This window comes from Martes martes, assembly GCF_963455335.1.
Source record: "Martes martes genome assembly, chromosome: 1".
NCBI classification, from domain to species: domain Eukaryota; kingdom Metazoa; phylum Chordata; class Mammalia; order Carnivora; family Mustelidae; genus Martes; species Martes martes.
Window position 1 is genome coordinate 94,101,527 of NC_137888.1, and position 23,127 is coordinate 94,124,653.

Genomic DNA, 23,127 nt, shown 5'->3' on the forward strand with positions numbered 1-23,127 from the left:
TTCAGTGGGTTAAGCCTCTGCCTTCAGCTCAGGTCATGATCTCAGAGTCCTGGGATCCAGCCCGGCATCTGGCTCTCTGCTCAGCAGGGAGCCTGCTTCCCCCTCTCTCTCTGCCTGCCTCTCTGCCTACTTGTGATATCTCTCTCTGTGTCAAATAAATAAATAAATAATCTTTAAAAAATAGTAAGGTATTACAAATAAACATATGTGGACCGAAACCGCTCCCAGGAGCAAAAGCGCGCTGAGTTCTAAGCAAAATAACTGAAGACAGATCCCACCTGCACCGAAAAAAGTAATTCCTAATTTTTTTCAAAATCCATATAACTAGAAGTTTTATATTTTTTGATATTATTGTAAAGATATCATTTTTCAAATACATTTTCTAATTGGTTATTTTGGTTCACTAATAAGAATGCTATTGGTTTGGGTATACTTATTTTATATCCAGCCATACTGTTAAATTATTATTGCTCTATTTTTTTCAATTGATTCTCCTAAGTTTAAGTTATTAGCTGTAAATAATGAAAACATCACTGTCATCTAATACTTGTAATTCTTGTTTCTTCAGTCTTGTCTTATTTCAAAGGCTAAAAGTTCAAGAAGAGTATGTATTATTATTGGTCCTTATCTTAACCCTGACATCTTTGTATGATACCTGATTTTAAAAAGGAATGTACCAGACAGTTCCTGACTTATGATGATTTGACTTACAATTTTTCTACTTTAAAGATGGTGTGAAAGCAATATGCATCCAGTAGAAACCATACTTAGAATTTGCATTTCAATCTCTTTCTGGGCTATCGATATGCAGTACAATACTCTCTCATGATACTGGGCAGTTGCACTAATCAGTAGCTCCCACTCAGCCACACAGCCATGAGGGTAAACAATCAATATACTTACATACTTTCTGTATCTACACAACTAGTCTGTTTTTCATTTTCAGTGCAGTATTCAATCAGTTACATGAGATATGCAACACTTTATTATAAAATTAGGCTTTGCGTTAGATGATTTTGTCCAACTATAGGCTGACACAAGTATTCTGAGCATGGGTAAGGTAGGCTAGCTAGCCTAAACTAGGATGTTCGGCAGTGTATTTTTGATTTATGATATTCCCAACTCACAATGGGTTTATTGGGTCGTAACTCCATTGTAAGTCGAGAACGATCTGTGTGTCACTTAGATGTTTACAAGTGCCAATAAAAGAAGACACAATTACGGTGGCTTAAAAAATGAGGAAATTTTTAGCTAATGTAATATGAACTCTGGAGTCAGGACAGTTCTAGGGTTGATTAATCCAGCTACTCAACAATAATGTAGGGATCTAAATCGGTTTTTCTACGGTTCCCAGGCCTTCCCTTCATGATTGTCAGATGGCTGCAGCACAGCTCAGCATCATGGTCTTACACACACTAGCTAAGTCTAGAAGAGGGGAAGTCTCATTTTTAAAAACTTACTTGTAAAAGTGAGGGTACCCTTCCCACAAACCCCCCTGATTCCGTCATCAGCCCAATTGTGTCACATGACTTGCCTAAACTCACCAACAAAAAGAATGGAATCTAATCCTTAATCCAGTCCACCTCCTCCGTGCTGGGGCCAAGGGGGGTGGGGGGGGTGTCCACGTCCTCTGAGAATGTGAGAGGGGTAAACATCAACACAAATTCAGAGCACGGACATCAAGAAAGGAGATGGGAATGGCTCATAGGTAGTTAACCAAGAGTACCACCACACAGAGAACCTCTGGTGTTTGGAAAGTAGGGATGACGTGAGCTGTTGGTTTTAGACATATTCTCTATCAAGTTTAGAAAGAATCCCCCTATTCTAGTTTAATAAGAGTAATTGGAATGGGGCACCTGCTGGCTCGGTCGGTAGAGCATGCAGCTCTTGATCTCAGGGTCATAAATTCAAGCCCCCCATTGGGTGTAGACCTTACTTTAAAAAAAGGGGGGGGTCCCTGGGTGGCTCAGTCAGTTAAGCATCAACTCTTGATTTTGGCTCAGTTTGTGATCTCAGGTTTGTGAGATAGAGCCCCACGTCAGGCTCTATGCTGGGCATGGAGCCTGCTTAAGATTTTCTCTCCCTCTCGGTCCATTCCACCTCTCCAGATAAATAAATAAATTTTTTTTTTTAATAGTTGATTTGAGCAGGGGGAAGCAGGGCGTTAAATCAAGAATGACAGCTAAATTTTACCAATGCCCTTTGCCATCTGTTGAAATGATCCCAGGGTTAACATCCTTTGGCCTACTAATGTGTTGCATTGTATTAACAGATTTCCCAAGACGGAAACCAAAGTGCTTAAAATGCATTTTCTGCTTTCAGTTCCTTTCTGGTTTGCAATATTTAGGCTTCCTTATACAAAGCAGGACACACACTCCTGCTTATTAATAAACAACACTTCATATATGATCCCATGTCAAAAAGATTGAAGAGGCAAAGACTAGAGTTAGGGGGTGGCAAGTAGAAGAGAAAGAGATAACAATCCCGGCACGGAATAATTCAGCTTGTTGTGGGGTAAGGACGGCAGGCAGGAGAGACGCAAAGGCTACTCCTGAGAAACAACTCACACTTCACCCATGTCAGTATCTGGCACCAATGGCATCTCCCAACACGGAACCAGTGAAAATTGCTTTAAGTTATTTCAGCCCCGTGAAACATCGCGCTCGCCATCTTGGTCTACCTCCCACACCTCCCTCTCCCCTATACAGCTGGCTTCTACCAAACATCTGTTTTTATGTCTGCCTCTACCACTACTCGTGGAGCTCCCTGAAGGCACAGCCTATATACATTATAAGCCTACATACACCCAATCGCTTGCGCGGCCCCAGATTGACAGTGGGCTCACCAGTTGTCTAAACAAAGCGATGCTGGTGTTGAACGTGTTGAAAATCTTATCACGCATTCTCAATACGGCAAATGGTGTCCTAAGTACTTTACATAAAGGATGTTTAATTCCTGCAATATCCCCATGTCTTACTATTATCTCCATGTTACAGGTGTCGAAAAAACCTGAAGAATTTACATAACTTGCCCCAAGTTGCAAAGCTTTTAAGATGTAGTGCCAGAGCCCAAATGCAGAGCCTGACCCCAAAGGTAACCTCTAAGCCAGTTCACTTCCTGTAACTCCGAAAACAAATGAGATAAGCCACGAGCCCACAAGGAGCCTCGACTGTGTCATGGTCACCGCCCATATAGGTTACTCTCCGCGGAACTGCCAAAAATGTTCCGGCTGACTTCACTGCCAAAGTGGCACCTGGAGAATCCTAACCAGAGCCCGGAGGCCATCATCATTCATTTCCACCCCCTGATTTTAGAAGGACTGAGAACAGGTGGAAGAGTTGAACATTTCAGCGCAAATCCCCATCAGAATAGGCATCGTGTCCACCGTTGTCATCCTGACACTCCTCCAGAGCCCACGGCTCATTTCCCCCCGAGGCTTGCCAAGAATCACACCACACCTCCAAAAGAATGAAATCAAGTGCGACTGTATCTGTGCCCGCTCCCCTCTTCTTTTATTACCACCCCAAAGCCTTAAAACGCTTGGAATCTATTAATTCCGCATTTACAGCAGGAATTTCTATTCATTATTACCTGGAAAAGGAAGAGTCGATTTAATACACTTGATTCCAAAGATTCTATCCAACGAAGCCAGAGTCCATTACAGTCATATCAGCTAATTACTGGAAAGTGCAACCGTCTGCATTTGTTGAAGAAAGAAGTATCCAAGCTTAGCAGGTTCTACCCAGTGAAGAACACAGAGACACGATGATCGCCTTTGTTCACTGAATTGCATTTTTCAGAGATGATGGAAAAAGCTCCCCGTTCACCTCGCTCTGTTCCCAGAATGCCACTTAACAGCCATGGGCCTTATCGCCCTACAACTATAAAAAATGAACCACAAGAGCCACTGAGCACTCATTGAAGCTCTCAATAGTTAGAAGCTAAAAAGAAAACAAAGAAATAGACAAGTGTCAGCACACGTGGAGGTAAGGGGCTCTCTCCTTGTGCCCCCGAGACTCCGTTCTAGCCTAATTCCTGTGACTGTTTCTGAAATGCTCTGGGATTTACAGCTGCACCAGGTACTCAAGCCCCTAACCTCTGCAGAATGGCCGAGTCCTTCCTTCTGTCCCAGGCCAGCCCAGCACGTGCGGAACTCCCTCCTACAGCAGTGAAGGAGGCAAGGGCGAGTCTGCGGCCAAGGTCAGCCTCGATCATTCCCAACTTCTATTACGTAACTGAAATCCATGTATCACCTGCGGCCACACCAACAGGAGATCCTTGAACTTCACCTGATGCCTCTGGATAAGGGACAGAGGACCTTTCTTTACAGACACCTCACAAAAGTAAACTTGGAAGGTTCCAGATGACTTCATTCGATAGATAGGAGTGCCTACAATTGTGCCATAAATGACAGGTGCTGAGGAAATCCAGGGGCTTGATAACCAGTCCCTTGGCTAGTTAGCCATCCACACCATGAAGTAACATAATATCCTTGACCCTGCCTTCCCACTAGTCACTGGGGAAGCTGCCCCACAGGCAGTGCCTTTTAGAGTCCACGGAACAAAAGTGGGAAAATACTGATGAATGTGCACCATGACTTGATAACAATAAAAATTCACCCGTGTCTCAATTCACTGAGCCTGGCTTTATAAAGAGGTTTACAGTCTGCTCTGTTAATGAACCACTTTAACATCTGAGGGGAGATAGAAAAGTAGTAACTACAGGCCATTTTGCCATCTCAGAGCCCCTTTCTGCTTCTTGCCATTAAAGTTCGTAGGACCCTGGAAGATTTCTAATCATGTCAACCTGAAGTCCCACAGTTGCCTGGGACGTGGATTTTTCAGTTTCTCGGGAGTCACTGTGCTTTGATGTCCCAATATCACAGTCCCTCCTCTCCAAGGCTGGAAACACACTAAACTGAGAGCCAGTCCCCATCCATTCAGTGCATGGTGGGGCCGCAGGATCCAAACAGAGTAACTCCAGAAATGTACCTTACTCTGAACTATGTGTTAGGCATTCTACAGAACACAGATGTAAACCAGACACTATTCTTGTCCTTAAGAAGTTTATAATTTAGGGGCACCTGGGTGGCTCAGTGGGTTAAAGCCTCTGCCTTCGGCTCAGGTCATGATCTCAGGGTCCTGGAATCGAGCCCCGAATCGGGCTCTCTGCTCAGCGGGGAGCCTGCTTCCTCCCCTCTCTCTCTCTGCCTGCCTCTCTGCCTACTTGTGATCTGTCTGTCAAATAAATAAATAAAATCTTAAAAAGAAAAAGAAGTTTATAATTTAAAGACACTAATGACTATGTGGGTAAATAATTCTAAACCAGACAAAGCTGCAGGTGACACTAAGTAGGAATAAGGTTAAGAAGGTAGAGGGGTGTCTTACTAACAGGGTTTTTTTTAGATTGATTAGGGTCACAAAAGGAAGAGTGGGTGAATTTAACAAGACCTGTGCAACCACCACTCATGGTGGGATCAGCATTCTGACCTGAGCAGGGTACAGAACTAAAGATCAGAGTCAACCCCAGCCTCACACCAGCCACAGAAGGCCAATTTCTGGTCAAATTTTCAGATTGCCAAGTCCCTCCAAAATTGGGAACACACTGCCCTGGAGAACACACAGTAGTTCCACCACTTAAAAGGTATTACCATGATATATGGAGAAAATAGGGAATCGCAATAGCACAATGCTCACATCTCATACTTTTCAAATCAGACCAGCCTGGTTTCCAAGACAGTCTCCATCATTTCCCACAAGTCACTGAACCTAAGCCTCAGTTTGCACATCTGTAAAATTAGAATAATAGTACACATCATGGGGGCGCTTGGGTGGCTCAGCCGGTTAAGCGTCTACCTTCGGCTCGGGTTATGATCCCAGGCTCCTGGGATCGAATCCCTCATCAGGCTCCCTGCTCAGTGGGGAGCGCGCTTCTCCTTCTCCCTCTGCCCCTCCCTCCACGCGTGCTGTCTCTCTCAAATAAATAAATGAAATCTTGGGGCACCTGGGTGGCTCAGTGGGTTAAAGCCTCTGCCTTCGGCTCAGGTCATGATCCCAGGGTCCTGGGATCGAGCCCCATATCGGGCTCTCTGCTCAGCGGGGAAGCCTGCTTCCTCCTCTCTCTCTGCCTGCCTCTCTGCCTGCTTGTGCTCTCTGTCTGTCAAATAAATGAATAAAATCTTAAAAAAAAAAAAAAAAAAAAAAAAAAAATAAATGAAATCTTAAAAATGAATAGCACATACCACAAAATCTGACTGTGTTAATAAGACCAGCCTTTTTAAAAATAAGTAGCCCAGCACTTCACACGTGGCAAGCGGTCACAGAGGATATTAGCTATTAATATTGGCATTATTATTATTAATAAGTAAACTATATTCCAGAACAGTGTCAGGTGCTCCCATGTGTCAGTGTGACCTGAAACTCAGAACCTGACCACATCATGTTCTGGGAACTGTAAAGCTGAGGAGCAGATCTCTGCCCTAACCGAGGGCAGCCTGTGCCGCCTGCCGTCCAGGCCCTCCCTCGGCACCTGGCACACAAGCAGACCCCAAGAGCAAAACACGGATTCAGTCTCCACTGGTTTTGGGAACATTATAACCCGGCCCCCAGCTGCTCAGAGGGAAGGCCTCCCAACCTCACTGGGGTACACAGGACAAAACTGCTCCTTCCAGTCTTCCCGGGCATAATTTGACAGGTCTGTAGTTTGTCTCTGTCTCCGTTTTTATACTATCCAAGCCCATGTGAGCCTGGGGGGTGACCTCAGTAGTAACTGGCTCTGAGTCCCCACCCCATTCTGCTACTTCCACTAAGTGCCCAAGCCCCATTCCCTCCCCTCCTGACATTCCCCAAAGGGCGCTCTTGCGGCCACAGTGTCTCTTACAACATCCAGCAACTTGTTCCTCCATGAGGAATGACCCTTTCAATCCTCAGCTGTCACCCCCAGAGCTCAGCTCTTCCACTCCCACCACCCTGGAGAATTCCTGTTATCAGGTAAGTGACCATAGCTCCCTGTAGTGTCTCGCCTTCCTCCAATCTCTCTGCAGATACCCAATGTTATTGAACTCGATGAGAAGTAGCAGAAGACCTGTCTAATTCCTCTGAGCGAAACTCTGAGAGGTGACTAGGTCTCACTACAGAGTTGGTGGGGCAAAGGTGGGGTTTGGGGCTCCCCAAGCAGGAGGAGCAACAGTACACATTTTTATAGCTTGCACCCGGATTGTATCTCATGTTCGCCAGGGTGAGGTATCCAGGGCCCCAGCGGTGCTCCCAGCTCTCGGAAGGTGTTCCAGAGACAAACAGGAGGCCCCAGTCAGCTAGGGGGACGTCAGCGACTGCGGTGTCTTATAGTTTCTAGAATTTGCAAACTAAATTCCCTCTAGGTGTACAATCTTCTGAACTAAGCCAGAGAAGTGAACTTCAGCCTTGCAGTGCCCTTACCCTGTAAGAAATACGTTCTATGCTATAACTTAATACACATGTATATACAATAAATGCACAGTAATAGTTTTCTACTCTAGACTAATTAATTTTTTTAAAAGCCAACTGCAACCCATTAAACTCACTCCACAACTTGTTAAGCTTTGAAAGGCTCTGGAGAGGGAGGAGGGTGGAGATTGTTGATATTGTAAAAAAAAGTAGGGAATGGTTAGGCCATCAAAGGCGTTGCTAAATTAAGGAGTTTAGTCTTACGCTGTAAGTCATGAGAAGTCATACATTTCATTAATAAATAGAGGCAGATCAACAAAACACAGGACCTGCCCTGTGGAAATTACAGTTTCCTCTGGGGAGAGTGGTAGGGGAGGAGACAAAGAAATTATCTGTGAACCACTGGGATTGGAGAAGACTTCGAGGCAGGGGAACAGCCTACGGAAGAGCAGAAGGGTGAGCAGACAACATGGGAGAGAATGGAAAGCGGTTCAGTAAGGAACGGCTTCAGACTGGAATAGCTATTCTAGTCCTTTCTCTGGGAGGGGAGAGAAGTTACCAGCCACCTTTTCTTAAAGGAAATTCCTACAATTACATTTATAAAATAGGAGACATCCGTAGAGTACGAGATGACATGAAGATAAGTACAAGGCAGAAGACTGGATCAGACCTCCTGTCCCTCAAGGTCTTGAAGAGATGGTCTTCCTAGAGATACCAGAGCAGCCTGACCGGCGAGCCTGGCCTCGTGGTGTATGGAGCTGGCATAGCTGTGAACCAGTGTCTCAGGCACAGGGTATTTTAACAGGTTTCTCGAGGTGTAATTTACATACCATAAAATTCACTTGTGTCACCACCATCCAATTGGAGAACATATCCCGTCACCTCTAAAAGATCCCACATGCCTACGTGCCTTCACTCTTCTGTCGTCATCCAGCCAACTACTAATCCACTCTCTGTCTCTACAGATTTGCCTTTTTGGACATTTCCTATAAACAGAATCATACACTATGTGATCTTTTATGCTGGTTTCTTTCACTTAGCATACCATCCTCATCGCAGCACGCATCAGCACTTGGGTCTTTCCCACTGCAGGAGCGTACCCCATTGTACTCCACCATATTTTGTTTACCTCTTCATCAATGGGTAGACACTCGAGTTGTCTCCACTTTGGGCTATGATGCACATTCAGGTTGCAAGTTTTTGCCTGGACATATGTTTGCCTGTCTCCTGGAGAGATATTCAGAAGTGAAATTGCTGAGTCATAGAGTAAATTTATATCTAATTTTTTCAGAAACAGCCAAAGTGTTTTCCAAAGTGGCTTAACCATTTTATAATCCCGCCGGCAAAGTATGAGAGTTCCAGGGTATCCGCATTCTCGGGGATATTTTAAAATCAGATCTACGTTTACCGTGACATGAAGCATAGCATGAATACAGTTTTAACTAGCCGTTCTGGGAGCTGTAAGATTCCCATGGCCTCATAATGTATTCGCATTCCAAATTTCACTAAAAATTAGAAAAGAAATGATCAGAGATGGTCATTTGAACCATGCTTGAAATCACTTAATAAACGGTCACAGAAAATTTGACCAAACTATTTGTCGAATGGGGAGTTATCAGGGAACCAAGCATGACAAACGAGAACGGGCTTTTTCACACTAAACAGAGTCTCTGCAGAGACAAAATCCTAATTGTGAATCCTGCAAACAAGCAGCAACTTACAGAAGGCAGGAACCCAGAAAGAAGGTCACGGAGCTATTGCTTTAAATCTGATGCAACTTGCCATGGATCAGGTGATAAGCTAGGAAGCAGAGACCCTGCTTCCAGAAAAGAAAAGAAACAGACGTGGCCTCAAGGGGACAGAGAATACTCACAATAATGCCCCTGCTGCTTTGTAAACCCTGAGTACCTTTTACAACACGCTCCCAAATTAAAGGAGGGGGTGGGCACCCAGAGAACAAGCAAGGACTTTGGTTCAGACACCAGAGGGATACCAAGCTCTCAAAACTCTGCCATTTACATTTTCCAATCTAGAAAACAAGCCCCTGTGTCTGGGGCTGGGATCTCTGCGCCTCTCACATTTTACTTTACGTGTCACAGATATTTCACTGAATGTGTACCATCTCCCTCTCTTCACAGAGAGGCTTCCTCCTTGGGAGGGACCCTCTTTGTTCCTACGGATGAAGACTGACTGACGAGGACCTAAGCTAATTAAGGGCGAGCACTCTTTCTGGGGCCACCAGTACAGTGGAGATCTAGGTACCCAGCTGGTTGGGTTCCAAGAGATTTCCCCTGCTAATTTTCAGTCACTCAAGGAAAACAAAGGAGTAACTAAGATTGAGTTACCATGATCTTAAAGAAACAGTGTTCCTCCTTCCTCCTCTCCCCAGCTCCCCTGCCCCACCCCGTCAAAATGTGTAAACTTCTGTATTTCTCACTTTTACATCTGTTCTTCTCCCAAAATAAAAGCTGTTTATATTCAAGAAATTATGACTACAATACCAACACGAGTTACATCTTGAAAATACTCACCGAGAGAACATACATATTGTTCTGACCAAAGTGTGTGCAGTGTTCTTTCCCAGAGTAGCATCTGGGTATTAGGCTTCAGGGGGAGCTCCGTAGGGCTTTTGTTTATTCACGTGAAAAGAAAACCCAGTTCTCTCTGACTGGTGCTAGAGCTACCAGTTTAAAGTAAAGAAAAGAGAGGGGTGCCTTTTTAGGAACAGCAAGCACTTGGCTTTGACCTAACAACGATACCCTTTCACCCATGCAGATAGATGGCTGAAAAGAAGCCATGTCAAATTCATAGTTTCCTGGGTGTAAGATACCACCACTGCAGGAAACTTTGTTTCCCAAACTTGGTCCCAGGAAGAACTTCTCGAATGACAGAAAGTCACTGGCAAGTAACCCCAACTAGAGAGTCGCTAACATTCCTGATTAAAATGCTTGCACACTTCGATGATACCTCAATGATATTAAGACCTCTTCCGAAACAGATGGATCTGCACCCCCCACCAGCTGCAATTTTACAAAAAATTGAATCATCTTTAACTAGGTATTTCTTATATCCAGGCTAATGATGATCATCTCATAACTTTTCCCTTTAAAATAGGCCTTCTAAAGGTGGGGGTGGGAGGGGTCTTTGAATTCAATTTCTTAAAAGCATCTTCCCAGCAGTAAGTATGACATAAAATTTTGATGCATACTCATTATCAAGTTGTATACAAAGTTACTGTAACAACCCCAAATTAAAAAAAAAAATACCCACCCAATATAAGCAGTGTGTTTATCTAAGAATTACAGATTAAAATAACAGCACAGGACATCTTGGTAGCTAGGTAAGAGATGTTTACGGATTGTTGTTACAAGGAAAGTCATATCCTTTAACCTGCTGCCTAGATTCCAAAAGTCCATTTCATTTTTCCTTTCACAAAATAAATAACTCCAAGCTTTCAGGCTTCAAACAAAAGTAGAGCTGAAGGAGCTGTGAATATGGATTCCTTTTTTTGCCTCTATGCAAATACCAGCACCTCCTGGGGCTTCAAACTGAATCCCTACCAGTCCATAGGGAAAACAGGAAATTAGCACCAAAAAGATGCATCTTCTCGGTGGTGGAGGTGGGGTTTCTGTTCCCTGAATTAAACTTGCTAATAAACAAACAAAAAAATAAGGCAATGCAAAAAAGAATCCAGGATTATCACTTGAAAGTGTCTCAACTTTTGCAGTTCTTGCTTACAAACAATTCAAATGCATATATTAGCGTGAAGTTTCAAATTCCATATTCCTGAAAGTATGCGTCTTCCACAATTTGAAGCCATACGCCTTTATGAAAAAGTTCCAGTTACCTTATATAAATAAATCACTATTTTCTACTCGGCAACATTTTCAGGCATACTCAAATTTCTGTGGATATGCTGTTTTTCCAAAACAACCTGTATTTAGTAAGTCATTCTTACAATTATTTAACATATGCTTCTCCCCATTCATTAGGCACCAAGATCCATGAGGACGGTGTTCACATGTGTCTTCTTCACCAAATCCTCAGTGTCACAATGCTAGGCACACAGTAGATGTTCCATTAATATTTGTTGAATGAATGAATGAACCAGCATGAAAGAAACGAGAAAAAAGAAAGCGGAATTTTAAAAATACAGGCCAATGATTCCAAACTTAAGAAGTACATCAAAATTACCTGGAGGCTTCCTCATGCACAGGTCCCATTCCCAGTGTCTGATTCAGTAGGTCACAGAAGCAGGACCTAAGAGATGAGCGTGAAGCTACTGCTCCAGGGACCCCACTTTGAGAACCACTGTCGAGGCAGTTAACCCGCCAACCAGCTCTTAGAAAAATCACGATGCACAGGCTAACATTTACTAAAAATCTACCAAGGGCAGACTCCTCTACTTCCTACTGAGAAGGCCACACAGGTCCTCGCACCAAACTCTATCGAAATTGCCAACACAGGACATACGTGCGCAGGGAGGATACACAGACACGTGTCCAAAACAGCAAGAAGTCATTAGTACAGTCGAACTAAAAATGTTTCATTTCTCCAGTGTCTTTCTTTACAATGTATCCTACTGTGCAGTTTAATCTATTTTTCTCAGATGGAAATTACTAACCTGTGATGCATGGTCGTTCTTCCTTGCACCACCCCTCTTCGTTTCACTTACTAATGGGAGTTTCATCTGAGGCCAGGACATGAAATGCAGCGAGGAGGCCCATTTTACTTTATTTTATTTTATTTTAGATTTTATTTATTTGACAGACAGAGATCACAAGTAGGCAGAGAGGCAGGCAGAGAGAGAGGAGGAAGCAGGCTCCCCGCTGAGCAGAGAGCCCGATGCGGGGCTCGATCCCAGGACCCCGGGATCATGACCTGAGCCAAAGGCAGATGCCTTAACCCACTGAGCCACCCAGGCGCCCCGAGGAGGCCCATTTTAAAGCTTATTGATGTTGTATATATTTTAGTGTCTGTAAGGACCAGAGCGATGAACAACACTCAGTCCTTAATGATCAGAAAGTAAGCAGAGGAATTACTGAGGTATAGATTTAATCTAAACCTGTCACCAGGTTTAACAAAAGGATACACAAAACCAGTCTAATAGGTTTTCAAAGAATAGCTAGCATTAACTTTCAAATGCATACGTTTCTCATGACACTGTTCTGAATTTAAGTGCATTTATGTCCAAATTATAACCAGAGAGGGTATTTAATTAGATAATGTTTGCGAGTACGTTGAAGATATTAAGTGCTCTATAAATGCTAATTATTATTATTATTATTATTTAAACACAGTTTGCAATTACTACTTACAACCTATTCCACCCACCACACTGCTATAATTTAATTACAGGCAGTTAAAAAAAAATTAAAAAACAAAACAGAAAAAAAAAGTGTAGAAGTAGAAATGATAAAACAATGTCCATGTGAAGTTCTGGATTTCCATCCTAGGCATAAATAATTTACAAGCATTTTAAATGAAGGGTTAAGGTATAAAATCTAGTAAAGAAGGCAGTTGGCCTCCACAAAGCTGACACCCCCAAAGGTGTGTCAATTTTAGTAATTTCTTACCTATAAACGGAAAAGAGACTGTGGTCCAAAATGCAAGGCCCTTTACCCTTCTGGCTGCCAGCTGCGTATTCCATTTTCTCCACTGTAATCTTAAAATATCTATAACCATCTCAAAGAAGGTACAACTCGAGAGTTTGACTTTGATAATTATCTGACAGATAAAGGCTGGAGCATGGCCACCTGCTATAACATATCTTCTGGCTCATCTTGCTGGCCTCTGCATCAGTGGTCTCCAGTTCTTAAAAAATGGAAACCACTGAGCCTGATTCCACATGTCTTCCAGACACACCTGCCACGTTATTTTCCAAAGAAAATGACAGATTGAAGGAAAACATGCCTTGCACCCAGTGTACAAGGAAACCACTGCTAATCCCCAAACGGTTCACATTTTATGTTTTCACATTTTCAAGGCAAGAAGAAGAACAATTAACATATTCTAAACTGACCTTGGTTATTTAAAAAACAAAATCACAAGCTAATAACACTCGAGCACCATAAGCTCATCAAAGAGAGGTTGTGCCCAAAAGTGAGGCTTCTGGGAAATCTGAGAACTTTAGGGAAATAATACATCAGATAATTCTGATGTCCTGACAAGGTCTACGGGGCAAATAATGGCCATGTGAGTCACTATTGGCAGTGGCTTTGGGGCAGGTCAGTTGTAAGTGCAGTCATTTCGTAGCTCTATGACTTTTGGTAAATTAATTGATTTTTATAAGCCTCATGTGTTCACCTATAAATGACAGACACCTACCTCACAGGAAATTTAGAGGAAATCTGACATTATCAAGAGACTTAGAGGTCATTTACACCTTTCTCTTTTTTTTTTCTTTTTTAAGATTTTATTTATTTGTCAGGGGGAGCGGCCGGCAGAGGGGGGAGTGGCAGGCAGAGGGAGAAGCAGGCTCCCGGATGAGCAAGGGGCCCGATGCAGGAATCAATCCCAGGACCCTGGAATCGTGTGACCTGAGCCAAAGGCAGAGGCTTAACCAACTGAGCCACCCAGGTGTCCCTCATTTACATCTCATCATAAACTGCACTTCTAAGAAATTATTCTAAGGACACAGAGATCTATACAAAGATGATGTATGTTCATTGACACACTATCTACAAGAAATAACCAAAAGTTCATCAACAGGAATTGGTTAAACATAATAAGATTCATCCCCACAATAAAATGCTAAGCAGTCATTAAAACCATATGATTAGAAATTTGAACCCTGACTGAATACTTGAAGAAATATTAAATTACATACTAATTTCGAAGCATGATAATAAAATTGTGATGATGCATTTTTAAGAGTGTTTATCTTTTAGAGATGCATACTGGGATATTTACAAATGAAAGGATATGATGCTTGAAAATAATATGGGGGAGGAAGTGGACAGAGGTGTAGATAAAACAAGACTGGGTATGAATGGATCATTGTTAAGTTGGGGCTCATTCTACTCTTCAGTCCATTTTATGTGTCAGTTTTATTCCGATTAAATTCACACTCCACAAAATTCACCCTTTTGAAGTGAACAAGTGATTTTTAGTATGTTCACAGAGCTGAGCAACCATGACCACTGCCTAATCTTAAAACATTAGCAGTCCCTTTCCACCTCCCCTCAAGCTCTAGAAACCACTGAACCCCTTTTCTTCTCTATAGATTTGCCTATTTGGGGCATTTCCAATCAATGGAGTCCTCTAACATGTGGCCTTCTGCCTGTGGCTTCTCTCACCCAGCATAATGTTCCTCCATATTATAGCATGTATTAGCACTTCCTTTCATTAATGAATGCTACTCCACTGTACGGATACACTACATTTATTCACTCAACAGTTGGTGGCCATTTGGGTTGTTTCCCCTTTTTGGCTAGGATGAATGATAATGCTACGAACAATTGTGTACAAGTATTTGTTTGGATATATGTTTTCCGTTCTCTCGGGTATACACCTAGGAGCAGAACTGCTGGGTCACATGGTAACTCTATCATTTAACATTCTGAGGAACTGCCGACCCGTTTTACAGAGGGGCTGTACCACTTGACATTCCCACCAGGAATGTATGAGCATTCCAATATTCCTTCGACTTTCACATAAGTTTAAAATTCCCCAAGGCAAATAATTTTTTAAATTATGTTACAGAAAAACATTAACAGCATGCAAAAAGGGTGACTATAAGTTTAAAAAACAGGTTGCAGGGGTATGTGGCTGACTCAGTCAGTAGAGTATGGGACTTTTGATCTTATGGTCATGAGTTTGAGCCCCACACTGGGTGTAGAGTTGACTTTATAGATAAATGAATAAATAAACAATCAAAAGCAGCAAACAACTGAAAACAAGTTTTTGAAAAAACAGGTTGCAGATAATTTCAACAATATGATCTTAATTTTTAACATTATCTGGTTAGCGGGGCACCTGGGTGGTGCAGTCTGTTGGGTGTCCAACTCTTGGTCTCGGCTTAGGTTGTCATCTAAGGGTTCTGAGATCGAGCCCCACCTCAGCTCCACACTTAGCAAAGAGTCTGCTTGAGGCTCTCTCTCCTTCTCCCTCGCTCCCCACCCCCCACACCACTAGCTCGCTCTATCTCTCAAATAAACAAACAAATCTTTAAGGGGAGAAAAGGGTACCTAGTTAGCTACACATAGAAAAAAACCTACTAAGCCATACACCAAAGAGTCCTGCAGCCCCAAAGGCCACCCTGGTGGCAAGTCCTAAGAAAATCAAATCTATGCACTGCCTTCATGCAATTCACTGTCTAGTAGTGAACATAATCCAGGATAGAAAATTCTTTTTTTTTTTTTAAGATTTTTATTTATTTATTTGGGAGAGAATGAGAGCTCGAGTGGGGTGAGGCACAGAGGGAGAAGCAGACTCCTCTTGAGCAGGGAGCCCGATGTGGGGCTCAATCCCAGGACTCTGCAATCAAGACCTGAGCCGAAGGCAGACGCTTAACTGACCGAGCCACTCAGGCGCCCCCCAGGATAGAAATTTCTATGTGTGATGTCAGTTTTGAAAGGACATACAAATGGGATGGATACTACTACCTGAGAGAAATCGGGGACAATTTTGTGGGAAAGGTGGCATTTGAATGCTTAGTGTTAAGCTAGTAGGTACAGAAAAGGGCACCCGCCAAAGAGCATCCGTGGGGAGAAGGAAGTTGTTCTCTGTGGCAGGAGTAAAGGATTGGTAGTCAGAACCGCAGCGCATGGCGGGAAGCCCAGCGGAATTATAGCTGGCCTGACTGTTGTGCTGAAGAGCTCAGGCGTGGGTCTGTAGACGGTGAAGAGTCAGGGAAGGCCGTGAATAAGAAATCCCAAGACTGAAAATGCGCCGCCTGAAGAGCAATGTGGCTGCAGGGACTGGTACAGGGAGACTAGTCAGGAGAAGGCTGGTGGCAGACGCTTCGGGAAGCAAGTCTTGTCACGGCTGGTGCCCAGGGGACCATCCCTGCAGTGCTTGTAGAGAGGAATGGAGCAAAAGGCCTCAGGCAAGAGACAGTAAGGAAGGTCATGAAAGATTGGGGTGAAATAAAATGTGTTTCGAGAATTTCCAGGCACCCCTAGAGACAACTGGAGAACAGCCTGGGTGTGTAAGAAGCAGAGAGCGAATCATCTTTCTCTAGAGGGAAATAAGCTTCCAACCAGAATGAAAGAAATTACAAGCGGAATTCATCCAACATTTTCTATTTAAGTCCTCCCTCTCTCTCCTCTAGGAACCTTATATTTATATGAGCAGAATAACATTTCATTCAAAAAATATCACCCAGATTTTCTTGGAATTCTCAGCACACTGCTAGTTCAGGCCCTGTTCTAAGGCAGCTCCTTCCCCCACAGATATGGAAGAACCAATTTGACACAAAAGCGTTTTTCAAACCCTAAGTTATCCCAAATTCCCTCAGAATCACAGACTCAGAGACCGGGGGTACTCAGCTGGGCGTGGCAGCCATGATCCAATCACAGCAGCTCAAAGCCAGGTGGACATTCAAACCGTACCCCTGAAGGAAGGAATGGGAGGGGAGGAGAAGGGCGTGGAAGACGAATACCAGGGCAGAGACACAGAGACATAGCAAGAAGACTCGAAATGACGAGATTCCAAGAGCCTTACAGGTAAGGTGGCAGGCGGTGTGCTATTTTCGTGAAGGAAAAAGGCTGGGGATTCTTTAGTCAAGAAAATATGCTATGATCTCCTAAGCAGACAGTTACTCAAACAGCAAATAATGACTTATATTCGCTTTTGTACTAAGATTACTCCAGTTAATAATGGACACTGAAAATGATTATGCATATTTCTCTGATGTTCTGATAACTACCAGTACACACTATTTCACTATGAGGCAATGTCATGGCAAAGAAAACACCTGTTTTATATCTCTAAAAAACAACAAATGTACCTAATTAAAAAAAGACTCTGATATTATTTTAAGGTACTGTCATCTTAACAGTTCTTGCAACTTCACTAAATTCTCATTTAAGACCAAATTTAACTAAGTGCTCTGGGATAAGGAATTAATGTTTTAAGATTTCTTAACCCCCTGAGACCTCTGACCCGAAGGCTTTAAATACGAGACAAATATTCTACCATTTCTGGTGCCCACTCTCCTCCCCAAAACACAAACTTTGAAAAGGCACAGGCATAATAAATGTTGTTTTATTGAAATTGTGGTAATCTATAAAGAGGGCGAAAAGTTTTTTAAGAAAGAGAGAGAGAGAGAAAAAAAAAAAAGAAGAAAGTTTTAATGAATAATGCTGATACATGACACGGGTTTAGAAATATACTAGGGGAACCTGGCTGGCTCAGTCATTAGAGAATGCGACTCTTGATCTCGGGGTTGTGAGTTTCAGCTCCATGTTGGGTGTAGAGATTACTTAAAAATAAAATCTTAAAAAAAAAAAAAAAAAGAATGTTGACCCTGGGGCAAACAAAGGTCAACCCAGGCCCACAAAGAAACATACAAGGTCATCTTGACACATAAAAAGAAAAAAGGTGCTGTTAGAAAGATGCCAGACCTTCTGTTATCTTTTTCTTAGGATCATTTTCAATTAAGTGAAATCACTGGTATCAAATGGTAGAATCAAGATTCCCATAAAATTCAATTTAATCATGGAATAGTATATTTGTGTAGTGCTTTACAGTTTTCACAGCATTGCCGTAAACACTTTGATTGTTGAAGCCAGCATATGAGGAAGCAAATGGTTGAGATCACGCCCATTTTTAAATGAATTATGGTTACAGGACTTACCCGGAGTCACGGAACTACTATGACATGGACACAGAGCCCAGTGCTCAGTCCACGCCATTCACTTACTCACTAATTTGTGCATTTATCTGTTTATGCAACTAACTGCAATTACAGACTCGAAGACCAGCAAGACCTAACCTCCGGCCTCATGAGGCCAGAGTTCATTAAGTAGGCAGAAAATAATCCCCACACCATTTATAACACCAGGACAGAAAATGTGGCAGGAAAGATGTGTGCAAGTCTTCCAGATGAGGTCAGTTCTTAAATCTAGGTCTTAAGGGACAAAGAAATAGCTGGGCCTAGAAGGCAGTGAGGGGCAGGGGGAAAGACAAGCAGAGGTCATCTAATTCTGTTCACACAGAAAAGTGAGTGCGAGTCCTGGCAGAAACTTAGAGCATGAAGTCAGCAGCAGCCAATCTTGGCCTTGAACGCCTGCCTCCGCGGGCCAAACTAAGGACAGCCAAGGTGCTCAGACTCAGATATATGCCAATCCCCAAAAAGCTTTCTGGGCTGATCTCACCTCATATGTAATAAAGCATACCGGTGGCAAATTTCATTTCTTTTAATACTGTGATGTCTTGAAGGGAGAATGACTCAAGCGTTGAGTTTGAATGAGTAGATTGTTTTCCGTAGTCTATGTATGTATACACACATTTCATACACCCACACAGGTAGTTTATAACCATAACACTATATATGAGTATCCACATAGATTATGCAAAACGTACATAGGACTCTATAAACCTCACACGCAGAGACATCTGAATAATGTCATGTCCAGACTGACCCCATGGGACCAATTCAGCTGGAGACAGGTAACTGAGAGAGAGTACTATGCAGGACAACCATCTGTCCTAGATGATTCAGACCGTCATTTGCCAGCAGGGGAAGAATTGGGGTGGGGGAGGTTGGAACAAGATTAATTCCAAAGGTACCTTAATGCTCCACAGTTTTATGTGTTAGGAGATTACCTGCATGAAGCAGTTTCTCTCCTCTCGATAAATACAATTCCATGACTCTGGTGAAATAATTCCTCTCTGCCATTTTTTTGTGCTCAGGCAGAAAATGTATTATTGATTTCTGATTCAGCCACAGTGTGACTTTGAGAAAAGAGCCCTGAGTGAGAAGTCAGGAAACCTAGATTTTTCTTCCCAAACCACCCTTTTTCCCTCTCTCACCCCCACCCCAGGGGAGACAGGGCTGTGTGACCTTGGACAACAACTACACCTCTCTGGCTTCAGCTTAGTATTAAATGAAAGGAGTGGCTAAGGGTTCTCCAATTCTCTTCCAGCTCTGAGTCTATGAAGTCATCCCCTTCCTCCAACACTTAGTTTATCTCCAGAGCTCTAAAAATTGGGACTAATAAAAATGGATTCAGATCATCTCTTTTCTAACCAAAGAGGATGCTGTTTTATCTTACTTTCTAAAACCATCCAAATCTTGCATAATTTAAATGATCAGTGCTGTCACTGGTTGCTCTGGTTTAAATTATGCATTGTTGCTATTTGGGGAAAATTTAGACTGGGTCCAGTCTGGGATCACTGGCTGAGAACAATAAGCCCCCAAAGTGAGAAGGATAAAGGCCTCTCCAGACAGGATCTGCTTTTAATGCACTGAGCTCAGGGTTTACAAAAAGAGCATTGATTGTGTACATTAAAGAACCACGGAAACAGCAAGGGACTGGTTAAGGCTGCAGCAAATTCTCCTAGATGCCACTGACCTTGGCTTGCATTTCAGGGGTCAGGCTTTCCCTGTGAGATTCTCAGCAGGCGGGCTTTTCTGAGGGGTTAGGAACAAATGAGACCTCTCATCTAGATAAACCCACCTCTCCTAATTTGGGAAGACAGACATTATCTGCCCTCTGGTTTGTGGAGATCACCTAGATGGCCTGTGGACTCAAGGGCCAACCTGCACACCTCGTCCTCTACAAGACTGGCCATACCCCCTAGCATCCAGGAGGCATTTGTCTCTACATCTGCATTTAAGTCTTCCAGCCAGCAGTTCCCATCTCTAGAGCTGGCCTTAGCCCTCCCTCTTTGCACACCTCCTGCAGGCAAAAATACAGAGGCAAAGCACTAAGCCCAGGCCACAAAGAGCGATTTCAGTGAAGCCTGCAAAGATATCTTTTCAAAATACAGATCTCTGGAGCACAGGCCTCCTGTGTGTGAATCACACTCCAAGCAGGCCGGTGAGCACTCGTGGTTGCTCACGAGCCTGCAGGCTCTGTGCTCCATATCTCAGAAAACCTTCCCCAGGAAAAAGCCCACAAGGGACACCTCTGACCAAGCCCAACTTAAAAATCGCATCGGAGCGCTTTCCATTAGAGGAGCAATGACGAGATTCTAGCTCAGGAAAACCACAAGCCTTGCGCATTGTTCAGACTCCTTCCCCCTACCCCCCACTCTACCCCCTACCAGGCTTTGCCACTCTCCTCTACCCTGTAGTCTGGGCCATCCATCCACCTGATTAACCCGCTGGCAGCAACTCCCAGTGCAGAAAGTAGGGCAGATGAACACACACAGTCTGTAAAGCAGGAAACCACAGTCTTAGCCAAAGCACCCACCCTGTTACCAACCCCCACCCCCAGCTGCCCGGGGGGCAGTGGGTTCTGAATGTGGCATTTCTGCGCCAGGGAAATAGACAGCTTACTGTAATATCACATGAATGAGCTTTTGCTGCCCAACGATCAAAAAGCCATTTCAAATGGCATCTATGTTCCTTCTCAACCCCTGGACTGCCTTGCAGAAACCTCACCTCTTGGATAAAAAAGAGGAGGGGAAGTTAAAAAGGAGCTGTGTAGGGAGACAGGATTAATGAGACTAAAGAAAAAGTACCACTTTGACTGAAAAGGTAGCTCTTTAAAATACCATGGAGAATGAGGCAGTGTCAGGAGAAGTAACGAAGATTCAGGTCTATAATCCCAAGATTTAGCATGGGTCTAACAATGTATGCCTCAGGAGGGCGTGTGAACTTCCCAGCTTCACCCATCCTGGGTGTCTGTATGGAGAGACACCATCAATTCCGTCTCAACCGCCCCCCATGCTTCAAGTATATATGTGGTTGTTTTTTTAAATTTTATTCTTGGCTCAGGAGAGGAAGAAGCCATCCTTAAATTGGTATCCAATTCTTCTCAGCGCCCCCCCCCCAACGCTGCTGCCGCCATCCCCACCCCTCACCTCCTTTTCGTCAGGCAGCATCTAATTAAAATGGCAAGAAAGCTCTGCCCCCTTCCCCGAAAGAGTGTGCTGGGAGTCGAGGGTGGGGGTGGGGAGTCGTCGAGGCTACACTGGGATTCCTGGGATTCTGATCTCAAAACAACAGCAAAATGGATTCTATAGCAGTGATGTCTTAGTCAATACAATGAAAAGGCGTCTGAGGCAATTCACGTGAAGGTAAACGCAAACCCGCGGGGCTGGAGGGAAGTAGATGCTCTCTACAAAGGACTGGCCACAGACACAGAGCAAACACGAACACACACACACACACTCACGGGAGTTCCGGTCTGATTGGGGGAAAGCTGAGAACACATCCTTTCACCTGCTTAAGTTCAGCCATAAAACTGAAATGTCAGAGGCACTAAGTCAGAAAGCACAGGCAGGGCTAAGTTAAACCATAAATAAAGGTGAGTGGCAGACTGGCACAGAAGAGAGCGCTGAGAGGGAGTCGGGGCGCGGAAGGCGGAAAGGGGGTAGAGGAGGCAGTTGCCATCTACAAGACCAGCATTGCAATAGCTGTCCCCTTGGAGCGGCAGCTTCGGCTTCGTGGGGACAGTCGGGCTCACAATGTCATCCTGCAGGTAGCTGGAAAAAGTGAGTGGCCAGTGCCTTTATTCACGCTGCCGTTATTCTTTTTGCAAAAAGGGACGGTGGGGTCTCGCGCCTTGGCACGAGGTGACCGTCCGGGGCGTGTGTGCACACCACGCGCGCGCGCGCACACACACACACACACACACACACACCACGAGCATTGCATTTCATTTTTACGGCTATTACACCGGTCTAGGACGAGACTGGCATTAGCTCCACTGGTTCTCGGGGGAGCCTTGCCACAACCGAAGGAGGACACGTACCGCACAGCCCCTGCGTGGAGGCTTAGCCAAGAGCACCTCAGCAGACCCCGAATCAGAACGAGAAGCCAGGTTCCCTCCACGTCGCATTCGCCTCTGCCCACCGATGCCGGCCCCAGTTCACACCCCGAGCCCACCAACCCCGACCCAAACCACTGGAAAGAAATCAGAAAACATGTTCTGCTCACCCTCAGAGCCGAGAGATCGATTTCATCCAGGCTGCGAGCCGGGGAGTCGCTCGCCATGTCTACTTCTTCGCGGGAGAAATGGTCCAAAACCACCCTGAAGCTTCTCCCTTGGAAATTCCACCTTGGTCTATTTCACTCGCGTCCTCATGCGGGTGTCGCGCCAGAGGCCCGGGGTCCAGCCTCCCCCGCCCACCCCGGCCCCACAGCACCCGATCCCTATCCTCCGCTCTTCTTCGGTCCGCCGAGTCCGGGAGCCCAACCTGCGCGGATCTCCAAGCCCCGAGCCGCGGTGCGTGTGGGCTGTGCGCCCTGCTCTGCTAAGGGCGCTGGGGCTGCGTGGGTGTATTTAAATGGGACATGCTTCTTTGCTTGTGCGTGGATGGCGGCTGCATTGGCTGTTATAATGAGACACATCAACTCCTCCACTCTGCTGGGAGGGGGGTAGGGGTGGGGGTGGAGAACCACACAGAACTGTCTATCACCGCTTCCTGGGAGGAGTAAAGAAGGTGGGGGGGAGGCGGAGGAGGCGTGGTCTCCAACTGGGGAGAGGCCGCGCTTCCTGACCCGGTCCCTCAGCACCAGCCTGGGTGGGGGAGGGGCATGCACCCTTTCCGCCCAGGCTTTTGCAGGCTAATCTGGTTGGATGTG

At 44.5% G+C, this 23,127-nt stretch overlaps 1 protein-coding gene across 3 annotated transcripts in view; it reads right to left on the minus strand.

Annotated features, from left to right (window-relative positions):
• The window catches only part of TNIK (TRAF2 and NCK interacting kinase), a 376,499-nt gene extending 353,591 nt beyond the window's left edge, over positions 1–22,908 (minus strand). For all 3 annotated transcript variants that reach the window (XM_080809121.1, XM_080809120.1, XM_080809119.1), the window contains exon 1: positions 22,480–22,908. In XM_080809121.1, coding sequence (XP_080665247.1) covers positions 22,480–22,536 — 57 coding nt within the window. In that variant the 5' untranslated portion in view covers positions 22,537–22,908. The remainder of the gene's footprint in view (positions 1–22,479) is intronic.
• Positions 22,909–23,127: the final 219 nt, after the last annotated feature.